This window comes from Vidua macroura, chromosome 10 (assembly GCF_024509145.1).
Source record: "Vidua macroura isolate BioBank_ID:100142 chromosome 10, ASM2450914v1, whole genome shotgun sequence".
Lineage (NCBI taxonomy): Eukaryota > Metazoa > Chordata > Aves > Passeriformes > Viduidae > Vidua > Vidua macroura.
Window position 1 is genome coordinate 20,167,091 of NC_071580.1, and position 12,177 is coordinate 20,179,267.

General features: G+C 49.8%; 1 protein-coding gene across 2 annotated transcripts in view; it reads left to right on the top strand.

Moving 5' to 3' along the window:
- Positions 1–12,177, top strand: part of VPS8 (VPS8 subunit of CORVET complex) — a 65,242-nt gene that overhangs the window by 50,484 nt on the left and 2,581 nt on the right. For both annotated transcript variants that reach the window (XM_053986004.1, XM_053986005.1), the window contains exons 41-43: positions 3,781–3,861; positions 5,193–5,362; positions 5,955–6,123. In XM_053986004.1, coding sequence (XP_053841979.1) covers positions 3,781–3,861; positions 5,193–5,362; positions 5,955–6,123 — 420 coding nt within the window. The remainder of the gene's footprint in view (positions 1–3,780; positions 3,862–5,192; positions 5,363–5,954; positions 6,124–12,177) is intronic.

Sequence of the window (12,177 nt, forward strand, 5' to 3'; positions counted from 1 at the left end):
TCCACTCTGCCTTACCACCAACCCTTATTCCTGGGTTCCTGGCACTGCCCTGCTCCAGCTCACTGTTGCCTGTGGGTTTGTGGCTGTATTTTGTTAAACTCTTGCTCAGGGGCTTGCAGAGGGTGCCTGTGGGGAAGTTTCTGTGAAGTTTATTTGGATGCACAGCTTGACCCTGGGGACAACATTGCTTTGAATCCAGCTGGGAAGCTGGTGTCGGGATGGTGATGAGCAGGTCTTACTCTGTGGCCTTGTCATGAGAGCCCAGCTCAAATGTTCAGGCATTCTGAACCCTGGCCCTGCTGGGGATCAGGAAGAAAACTCCCTTGGAACTAGGCAGCAGAGAGCACTGGAGTTTTTGCCTTCCAGTCATCTGCTTCCTTGGGTGATCTGGGAATGCCATTTAAGTGCCCTGCAGGGAAGAATCACAATGTGTCAGGCACAGCTGGTGCTTTCCCAGACAGGAAGATCCCTGTGTTGTTAGCCCTGGCTGGGTGTTCCTTTTGCAGACCTGTGTAGTTGCTCTTTGAAGCCATGCAAAATTCTAAACCCTGTCGCCAAACCCTTCTGTCTTGGCTCTGAGCTCTGTGCAGGGCACTTAGATGTGTAACTGATGTGCCACCTTAACTGTGACACAAGGAAATACTGAAACCAGCCTTTCTGGGCCCTGGAGTGCATACAGCCTTTCCCAAGCCCTCCAAATATTTTGGTGAAATGCAGAATTACAAGTAGTGCTTGTCTGACAGAGCCCTCAAATGCTGTTTCAGCAGAGCTCAAGGTTTGTGATAGAGCTTATATGTGCTGGAGCTGCAGGCTGGGAGGTGGCACGGCTGCCCAGGAATTCACTGGGGGTTTTGTTGGAAGGTGGATAACATCAGTAAACTGAGGTAGATTATTTTGCCTTCTCTGAAAAGGAATTAAAGTATTCTAATTTTAGCAGGCTGTTTTTCTTCCTCTTCTGGGCTTAACTGCTTACAGATTATACCTTATGCAAATGTTAACTTTGCAACCAAAGTGTTTGGCCAAAGGGCACCTTGCAGGGGCTGGGGCCCAGACCTGCAGCTTCCCAGAGAAGTCACAGACTTCTGGCACCTGCCTGTCCCAGCACCTGGCTCAGTGTTACCTAATTGAAGTCACATGAAATAACAGTTGATAGATTTGCTCCTGCTCATCCTTTATAGTGTTGGGGAGTAATTTATTAACTGGGAAGTCTGAACTAAACGCATTAGGAGGGATACTAGAGGAATCCTCTTGAGCATTAAGAAAAATTCCATGTTATTAAGGATGTGAGTGTTCTCTGAAGAGGGCTGAGAGGTTGAGTGTTAATTCCCTTACAAAGCTGTAATCCTTCGTGAATGTTTTGTAAGCAGATGCAGCTGATGCCTCCTGCAAAATGGAGAACTGGAGAAGCCAGAAATATAAAAGCTACCAGTAGGGACCCCAAAGAGGGGAAGGAATGATTCTCTAAAAACTGTTCCAGAGTGGAAGCAGAAAGATTCAGAAAGCTTCTCCTTATATTTTTTCCACTCCTGCTTAGGGCTTTGGCTGTTTTTTCTTCTAGTTTGGGAGATCAGCACTGGGATTAGTTGTGTGTGGAGTGGTTGCTCTGGCCCCTTGCAGAGGGGAGAAGCTGAAGTGAATGTGTTTGCAGAGTGCATTTATTAGCACTGGTAGCAAAGCAAGTGCTATTTCCTGGACCCAGGAAGAAATGGGAAATGGAAGAGACAGAGGTGGCTGAAAGGGCTGCATGAGCACCTCTGGGCTGTGTGTGGATCCCTGCCAGCTCTTCCCATCTGTTTGTTGGTGGCAGCCCAGGGCAGCCAGTTTGGCTCTGGCTCCTTGTGCTGATGCCATTCAGGCTGCTGGGATCTGTTCCTGGTTTTTGCAGTGCCTGTTCCACTGCATGGGATGGCACATCCATGTCTGGAGTATGCCTGAACTCCAACCCCAGACCAGTTTTATAAGGTGGAATTAATGAAAGATATTCCTCCGTAAAACTAATTGATCCCACGAGGCTTTTGTGGCTGGAAGTTCTGTGGGGTCTGAAGCTGCAATTTAGAAGCTTTATAACTGTCTGGAGAAGTGACCTGGGAGCTGTGGGTGTGATGCTGGAGGCAGGCAGGCAGCTCCAGCCCATCCCATCAGATGGCTCCAGCAGGGAATGGCCACAGACTCAGTGCTGGCACTGGGCTGCCAGGCTCAGGGTGAGGCTTGGCCAGACCATGGGCCTCCTCTGGAAGGAAGAAAGTTCATTTTCCTCCCAGCTGCCATTATTTTTAAAGATCATCAAGCATTACTTGAGGAAAAGACAGCAACTGAAAGCCCTCAGACTTGTGTTCTCCCTCTGCAAAGCTGCAGATGGGTCTTTATTCTTCCCTCTTCTTCACATCTCTTCTTCTGCTCTGTGTCCAGACAGGAAACCAGTGGCTTTGAAAAGCTCCATTTGTAGCTTAGGAAGTTTGAGGTGCTGTATGGAAACTGTGGGATTGGGACAGTTTGTGAGAGATCCGTTGGCAATGTACTTGAGGGCTTTAGAAGAGGAGCTGCTGGCTGCCTGCCTAACTGCTCTGTGCTCTGGATCACATTCCCACTCTCTGGAAATCCCTTTGCCTCCATAATCCCTGCAGTGCAGTGCACTTCCTGTGCTGTGCTGTTCACCCAGCAGAAAAGGAGCCTGTGCAGCACATCCAGCTCTTCATGCTTCCTCCACATGCTCCAAATCCACAGCTGGTTTTGACTCAGTGCTGTTACTGAGGGCTGCTTTTATTTAGGTTTGAACATTGGTGTTTCTGCCTGTCACACTGCCCATGAGGGCTGTTGTTCAAGAGTTCCTTGACTTGCTTGCTGTTCTGTCTTGCACCCCTCAGGGTGTCTTGCAGTGTAGCTTCCATGCTGCTTCAGTTGTCTTTGTCAGCTGGCTTTGTTACTCCCAATTTTTCTTGCCCAGTCCCAGCATGGAATCAGCCTTGGTCCTACTCCTCCTCTCATTCATCTTATCCAGAGCTTGTTTATCCCACTCCTGTTCCTGTTTCCATTGTGTCCCCACCATTCTTCTGTGCTCTGGGTTAGTTTCCTTTTCACATCTTGCTGGTCTGTTTTTGCCAATGTCCTGCCACTTCCACCAGACAGCTTCTCTCAGCTTCCTGCACAGTGTGATGCTTCAGGGGGTGCCAGGGTGGGTGTGCAGGGCTGTTTGGGCTGGAGGAAGGGGGAGATGCACAGGCTGATGACCTGCACCACAGCCCTGTGCTTGTGCTGCTGGGACATGGCAATAAAGCTGTTCAGGGCATGTGAAAATCAACCCTGCAGCACCAGGAGAGCCCCAGGGCCCTGTTCCTCTGCCAGCTGGGCTGTGGGCTCAGCAGTGACTGGGGTGTGCTCTTCCACCCTGCACATGAGGGGTCTGGAGTGAGTCTGGGGATGGGACACTCCTGGCTGGGCAAGAGCACGGGGCAGTGGGGGAGCTGAGAGCTGGCTGGCCATGCTGTTCCCTTCAATATTGCTCAAATGTACTCCAGTCAGCTCCTGCAGCTCCTGAATGGAGTTTCCAGTTTTGACTCAGGCACACTAATTTATAGTGATGTTATCTACTGAGTTTTGCTAATTACTGATTTTTTCCATCAGTGTGTGGGATTATTCTGCTGTCCCTGTGTATGTGCAATATATTTAACTCTGCAGTTGTAGCTTCCATTTGCAGTTCCAGTACAGAGGAAAAAAGACCTAAAAGGAATCAGAATGGTTATATCCTGTGATTCAACTGCAGCTTTGCATTTCTTCATACAGGATCCAGTTTATGGAAAAGGGAAACTTGGAGAAATTCAAGGGCTTGTCCTGGGAATGCTGGACACTTTTAACTATGAACAAGTAAGTTGCCTGTGTTTCTGTTCTGTCCACCACTGCATGCAGCATTATTTTAGCTGCCTGGCCTACTGCTCTCTCTCTCTCTCTCTTATTTGTCATTTCTGTCTGCAGGGCAAAGTCAGTGGGCATGTGAGTGATTTCTGTGTGATTGGGGGATGGGGAGGGAGTTTGGTTTGCTCACAGATTGCAAATGAAGGGACTGACAGGTACATGGTGAACACCTCTGTGGCTCAGTTCTATGTTAAATGTACCAGAAGGATAAACATCTGCTTTTTCTCTAGCTCATCCTGCAGTTAGGAATTCAAAGGCACAAAGCTGATATGTTTTGTCTTTCTATGCAGTTTTAAATAACAGGCTTTTAAATTAGGCTGTTTTTACACTTCCAAGTGATAATGCTGCACTTCCTTTGTGTCCTGGTGAGATTTCCACTTAAATCTCAGTCCCGCTTTTCTCAGCCCAGTCCCAAATCCCAGGCAGTCTCCACACTTGAGCAGTTTTCTGAAACTCCTTTTCCCATAAACAGGATGCACAATGTTCCTCCAAGCCCCTCTCCCCCCTCATGTGGCAGAGCCATCCCAGCTGCTGCTCAGGGCAGGCCCGCAGACACCAGCAGGCAATGCAGAAGCACAGTGGGAAATAGCTTTGCTGTAGAGGCTGAACACCAAGAGCCCTTATCTGTGTTTGTGTTCTTGCAGAAGGTCTGGGCAGCTCCTGCCCCTGTCCCTGCCTGGCAGCTCTGGCACAGGCTATGTGCCCAGGTGGGATCCTGTGGTGCAGCCTTTGGCAGCTGCTGCTGTGGAGCACGGATGTGAATCAGGGAGCAGAGCCCCCGTGCCTGAGAGAAACTTGGTGCTGGAAACTCGGGGTGGTTCTTTGGGCTCTTTGAAAATGAGCATCCATTGGGAAGGACAAGCAGATGAGCAGTTCAGGGTTTTTTTAAAGACTTTAATTGCCATAGTGCATTTGAGCTTTGATTTTTATTAGCACATTTCTCCTAAAATGGGGATATAAGCAGTAGCTTGCCAGGTAGAAGGGAAAAAAAGGGAGGTTTGATGTGGAAGATGACAAAATGAGCCTGCCATGCCTCTGTTAATGCTCTTGGGCAAAAGTCAATACAGGACTTGTCTATTTGAGAGTGCAGAGGAATTGCTCCATTAATGTGTGATGAAAGCATAAGTGTTTTGAGGTCAGGGTATAGAAAGCATAGGAGAAGTGATTTTATTGGGTTGTTTCTGCTCTTAGTGAGCTGCTAAGTGGCTTGTTCTGAAGAAGGGGCTGGCAGGGAGTTTCTGCAGTCTGGACGTGACCTATTCTATGTGTTGTCTTCCACACAGACCCTTCTAGAGACAACCACGAGCCTTTTAAACCACGATCTCCACTGGTCCCTGTGTAACCTGAGAGCCTCTGTCACCAGAGGCCTTACCCCAAAGCAGGATTACTGCTGCATCTGTCTCCAGCAGTACAAAAGGAGGCAAGAAACTGCTGATGAAATCATTGTTTTCAGGTAAAGTTAAGGAGTGGGGTTGCAGCTCTGATCATGTTAATAGTTTTAAAAGGGGAAACAAATTCTACTGGTTGGTTTGCCTGAGTAATGATCTGTATTCCTGGGAGCACATCTCCCTGCTGCCTTGCACTATGAGAGGGCTGGCTAATCACACCCATCAGAGGCTGCTTTGCATGCAGCCAGCTCTGCCTGCCTGGGAGGAATGGCCTCCCAGTCCCAGGAGCTGGCTGTCAGTTTTCTGTCCCCTCTCCCAGCAGTGTGCTTTGGACACTGCAACACCCTGGGCTCATTTGTTTATTTGTACATCTTGGACCTGCCACAGCCCTGGCATCTCCCATGTCCTGTCTGCCCAGGTGTCTGTAAAATAAGGAGAAATCATTGTTACCTTGGTGTTACAGTCTGTAGCTCTATCAGCAAATGGGCATCCAGTGTTGATTCTGTGAGTCTGGAAATCAGCAGGAGGGTGAGGATACACTGCTGATCTGCTGATTCCCAGATACAGCCTTTTCCCACTGGGCAGCCCCTTGCCCTCACCTTGCAGAGCTCAGGAGGTGCTGCTCTGCTTCCCAGCCCTGCCTTCCTCTCTTCCCAGCTGTGGACACTTGTACCACTCGCTGTGCCTGCTGAGTAAGGAGTGTGGGGTGGTCACCAAAGGCCTCATGAGGTGGATGTGCTACAAATGCAACTCGAGCAACAAGGGAGGGAAGCTGAGTGAGAACTTCTCAGAGCTGAAAAAAGGGACTGCAGCATCCCTGGCACAGGTAAGTTTTGTGAGGTGGTTTCTTGTCAGGTAAACTTTCATCATCACTTTGTTCTCTCTCTGTGCTTCCAGACAAGACTGATCAGAACCTGTCTCAGCAGCTAATTGGTCACTTTTCTGAATGCCAGTTTATTTTGGTGGGGATACAACTCTGGAAGTCAAGGAAATTCGTTCATCCAGAAGGTCTAGGATGAATGTGTTTGCAGAGTGCATTTATTAGCACTGGTAGCAAAGCAAGTGCTATTTCCTGGACCCAGGAAGAAATGGGAAATGGAAGAGACAGAGATGACTGAAAGGGCTGCATGAGCACCTGTGAGGGGCAGCTGGATGCTTGCAGCTGGTTGTGTGGACAATTCCTGTCACTTTTTTTTAAGGTGTGTTTATATAAAACTTAGATTGAAAGCTGGCACATTCCTTGTGGCTGGATTGTGGAGCCTCTGTTCCACCTTCCTAGCACATAATCTGGCTCTGGATAAAAGACACTGACTCACTAAGTGCTTGCACAATATTTTAAGAAGCTTGAGTGTAACCAAGATTGATGCAGCTGGATTTGGGTGAGAGAACAGAGAATTAATTTGTATTTATTGTCAGTATTTGTGCACTGTAAGTTTCACCATCCCTAATTCAAATTGAAGTACAGCCTCAAATATGCACGGAGCTGTCTTTTTCCTGGGCTGGTGCTGTGGATGGTAAGCCCCTATGGCAGGTGGTTTGATGGGTTCTCTTCAGGGATGTTGCATGTAGGCAGCTCAGCTCTGCTGCTCCATGGTCCTGTGGCCCCTGGGTGAGGGTTTGTTCCCAAGTGCCTTGGGGTACCTTGTGCATTTGTCGCTGTATGGATGTGCATGGAGCAGCGTTCTCACTCCTGGAACCAAAATAATTCAGTCTTGGAGTATGTTTTTATAGTAGTACTTTGGTTTTGTTGGAGCAGATGATTTCAATTCCTGCCAAACCCATCCTGATCAAAAGCTGGCTAAGGGCCTTAGTCAGCTGCTGTCAGCTGCTGCACTCACAGGAGAGGCTCCCTGCTTGGAGGAGACGTGGGGAAAGGGAATCTTGCAGCCTGTGTGGAGCACCATGCAGTCTCTGCAGTCAGGCTGTGTTAGTCTTTGATTTGGTGACAGCAGCAAAGTTTTCCCAGGAGCTTGGAAATCGAGTGTGGTCCAGCCAGGCTGAGCAGTGTGTGTGTCCTGCCCTGCCACAGTGGGATGTGGGCACTGCATCTAAGGCTGGGAAAGTTCAGCAGCCCCACATCTCACCCTCTGCACTCCTGCCCCACAGAAGTGGACATAAATGGGGGTGACAGGCTGGGGTGTAGTTTAAAAACTAAAAGCAGAATTAACTACTAAAACTGCATTCAGCATTCAAGTGCCTGACACTTGATTCCAGTGCTTTATAATTGGGTTATCTCTGGCTTTCTCTTGGGCAGTCAGTCAGGGAGCCCCAGTGGCTCCCCTTTGACATCAGTCTGACTTACTCTCTAGAGAAAGAAGGGGAAAATGCTCCACATGCCATGGCAGTGATTGGGGTAAGGAGGAGAAGATGCTTCTTTTTATTTAACTGATGGAAGTGAAGGGCTGGCTGGGACTCGGGGCCTAAAGGGAGGTGTGGAGAGACTGGATGGAAGAAGACTTACAGCATGGATCATGTAGTGCTAGTTGGAAAGTGTCCATCCCAGGCCATCCCAGTGCAGGATGGTGCCCTGCTGCTGCTGCTTCCCTGCTGCTGTCACATGCTCTTGGCAGGGAAGTCATGGCTTCCTGCTCCACACACACAGCCTGGCTCAGCAGAGCCCCAGCACTGCTCAGGCCCCCAGCTCCTCCCCCCTGTGTCTCAGATCCTCTCCAAGTCTGGGATGTTCCTCACATATCCAAATGACAATATTTAACTGTTGTATTCGCATGTGATCAAACTGTTGCGCAGTCACATCTTAAAAAAGCTGAGCGTGTATTTAGACTTGTCAAAGACGGGGGAATCTCCAGCTCCTGCAGGAAATTTGTTTGCTGAATAGTCACTGCTCAGCAGCATTAATTAACCCTGGGAGGTAAGGATTCCTCTGACCTGGCGTGGGCTGAGTTACAGAGTAGAGTTTCTGTGCTGGGGCAATGCTGGGAATGCAAACTGGGGGAGATGGGGATTCTCCGTGTCCTCTCTTGACTCTGCTGGCCCCGGCCAGACCCAGAGCTCAGGGATGGACAAGCTGCTCTGGCTCCACAGCTGGTGTTTGTGAGCAGGAAATCCTGAGTGAGGTCCTGCTAACAGCATTGTGTTTCCAGCCCTGCCCTCCTGAGAGTCAGATCTGGGGCTCCCAGGCCCTTCTGCACAGAGATCTGTGGGGAGGATGTTTCTCTGTAGCCCCTTTGAAGACCCCAAAAGCTTAGTTCCTCTTGGCAAAATCTAATATGGTGATCTTCAGCTGAGGTATTTATTTTCTTAGGAAGCCTTGAATTAGGAGTAGAGTCATACTGAGAAATGCCACTGAGCATCTGGAGTGCATTTCACAGCACTAATTCTGCCCTGCCCAGGCAAAGGCTGTCAGTTGGAATTGTGCAGTGTGGCTGAGATGTGTATGTGAAACGACAGCCCAACAGACAGTGCTTCCTCTGCCCCTGTGCTCTGTGTGTGATGCTGGGGCCATTTCCTGAAACTGGGGAGGTGGAGAGATGCCACAAGCCAGCACTGACCCATTATGGGATCAGTGACAGCATGGATTTAAGTGAAACCTGGCTGGGATGAGGGCTTGGCACGCTCTGCCTCAGCCAAGGGGAGCAGAAAGAAGGGCACAGGGGATTTTCTTTCCTCTGGTTCTACTACCAAAAGTTTGTGCTTTCTGTGTTAGCCCTGAGCCTCACTGGCTTCCCAAGGGTAATCCTCTGGGGCTTGACAATCATCTGTCCTGCTCTCCCTGCCTTGGAGCATCCCCTAAATAAGAGCTAAAATAAATGGGAGCTTGTTTTTTGTGGTGGGCCCCTAATGTATTTGCAGAGCTGTATGTTTGTTGTGGTGTTTGTGGGGGATGAGGGCTCAGCAGCTGGGCCACTGCCCGAATAACTGTGGGAAAGGCTCCAGGTATCCCAGCCACTGATTCCCAAAACTCATTTGCCTCATTTAAATGAGCAAATGTTCTTCATTTATTCTGCCAGCTTACACAGTGGGGATCAAAGAGAGGAAGAGTCTTGGCTCCTGGGCCATAAGCTCTGCCACGAACCCCTGAGCTGCTATGCTCTGGTTATTCCTTGTCCGAGGAGTTCTGAGCATGCTGCTGTTGGAGCTGTCCAGATGGCAGATATGTTTTATTCAGGAGTTTAATCCTGTCAAGTCACGCCAGGATGGACAATGGACTTGATCCATAGTTAATCCACTTTGTCAGGCTCTACCTTTGGGCTCTGTCCTGCAGTTTTCCCATGTCCCTCCCTATGACAGCCTTCCGGAGCCTCGGGAGGATTCCCACGTGGGAGGGGCTGGTACCACATCCCTCATGTGACCTTAAAGGTCCCTCTGCACCACGTGCTTTTTGTTGGGAAGTAGTGAAGGTTTAGGGTGGTTTTTTTCACCAAAACTTACTTTAGAGCTTGACAGATGTTACATGACCTCCATCCATCAGGACACAGAGCCAGTGTTACTGTTTTCACGGTAACAGTGACCATCAGTTATTAACTTGTCTTCAGCAATACAAAAAACTTCCAAGGGGTTTGTAGTTTTGAAAATATCCAGATGTGATCCCCCCAATAACACCATAGAGATAACTAGTGTTTTACACAGTTACAAGAATGGACATTCCTCTGTGGAGAATGTTCCTGTGTACAAATTAACTGAGCAAATATCCAGTCCAAATATCCTCCTTGGCTTTGGAGGTGGATTCTTTCACTTCAGCAGTGCACAGGAAATCTGTGTGAGGATGGAACTGGAGACATAGAACATCTCTGATGGCTTGTAATGGAAACAAAAGTGATCAAAAGTGATCTAGTAAGAAGAATACTGAGTGCAGGTGTCTTCATAAGCGGGTAGAGGAGGACTGTCTAATTAACTCTGAGCAGTGGTATTGCTCCTTTGGCTGAAGGCATCAGTAGAAGTCCAAGGGAATATCCCAGCAGCACCTGGTGTAGGCAGGAGCAGCTACCCAGAGCATGAGTGGGAGCACAGGGATGTGCCTGTGTGCTTCCCTGTCTCACACAGACAGTGCCCTCCTCTCCTGTCACTGCAGTCTCACGTGGCTGCAGCAGTGACTCTGTCAGAGCACAAACAGACCTGTGTTCTCCCGGGCCCTGAGTGGGAGGTTTGCTCCTCAAGTTCAGCTGGAAATAAGAGACGTCTGCCCTTCCCTGGTGCTGCTGAGGAGTGAGAGGCCAGGGCTGTGTGACAGACTGCCTGTGCTGGGGAGGCTGCTCTGCCCTGGGCAGCTGGCGCTGTTGGCTGCCCCTGACAGGGAGCAGGCAGGGCTCACCTGCTGCCAGGCCCCTGTGTGCTGCTACAGGTGGGATTCTGGAGGCTCTGGGACTGTCCCAGGGCAGGGCAGCCCTGCCAGGCTGTTCCCTGTGCAGCTGTGTGCCGGGCGGTGTTCCAGCATCTCCCTGGGCAGGGGCTCGGCAGAGCTCAGCAGCAGCAGGACACTGCTGTTCTCAGAGGGTGTCCTCAGGTTTCCCTGAAGTTCCTGAACAGCTCTGTAATGTCACTGTCATTGCAGTGACTTTGGGTCACAGCCTGCCTTGCTCTCTTCTGGTTCGTCATTCCGGGTTCCTGGGAGTACCCTAAAAACAGCAGGGCCTTATCTGACAGAAGAGAGGCAAATTTACTTAGTTTAACATGAATTGGCTGGGTTTTCACTGTGGGCTCAGCTCTGTAAATGGGAATGTGGGGGGGGGGGTTGCCTTTGTTCCTCAGAACCCCAAAACCTTCCCCAGGATTTCTGGCTGCATCTCCCTGTGTTAAGGGAGCAGCCTCTGGGGCAGTGGGGTGCTCTGAAGCTCTAACTGATGCAGCAATATCTTGTGTGGAAGGAATGGCTGAGGGACAGCTCTGGGATGGGTCTCTTGGTGTGACTATGGACGATGCCTCCACTCAAACTGTTGGAATCTGCTTTGCTTAAGCACTGGCTGACGATGGAATTTGTAGCTGTTAAAGATAATTGCAAGCTTGGGAGAGCTGTGTGGTGACTACCAGAGGGGGTGGAATACGTGCAAGAAAAACATGCAATAGAGATTAGCATTAGTGGTGGGATCTGGGAGAGCTGGGAAATGAAAAAAGCCTTTTCCCTTCCTCCTGGCCGAGATCCTCAGGAGATGAATTGCCACTCTGGGTTCTGTGTCTTGTCTGAGGTCTTTCTGAGGGGGTGTAGGGATGTGGCTGGAAAAGGTTGGAGGTGCTAAAGGGTCCATCTCAGAGGTGGCCAGCCCTGGAGACAGAGGCTGTGCTGTGGGGTGAGCCCAGCACCTTCCACTGACACCCGAATGCTGCTGTGGGACCCCGGGAGCTTCCCATGGCTCCTGAAGGAAAACATGCCTTTAGTGACACGGTTAAAAAGGAAAAGGCCTGACAGCAGTTGTTTCCATGACAACAGAAAGAATTGCCTGCAATATTTCAGCTCATCAGCCTGGGAACAGCCTGATTGATAGTTACGTATGTGTGGTAGGGAGAAAGCAGGAGAGGGGAGGCGAATTGTATGGCATTTTCCTTGTCCTTGAATGCTTGTGGCCACAGCAACTGCGGAGGGCAGTTTTTCCTTGCCTTTTGTGTTTTCCAAGTGAGGATGACCTGCGTGTCCCTGGGAAGCACCAGTACAACCTGCTGGCTGTGAGTCCCTGACCCTCCCTGTCCCAGGCTCCCAGGCTCAAAGCCGATGCCAGGTGTGCAGCGAATGGGGGCATCTGGCTCCCTGAGTGGCAAATAGTTATTTACACTACAGAGAATATCCTGGAGGAGAAGGAGAGTTTGGCAAATGTTTCCAGCATAAGCGATCCGCACTCGGGACATTGCTCTCTTCCCAGACTAATGATCAAAGACAAGACGTGCGTGGGTTTTGGGATGGTCTCAGAACCATACAGGCTTCAGGAGACCC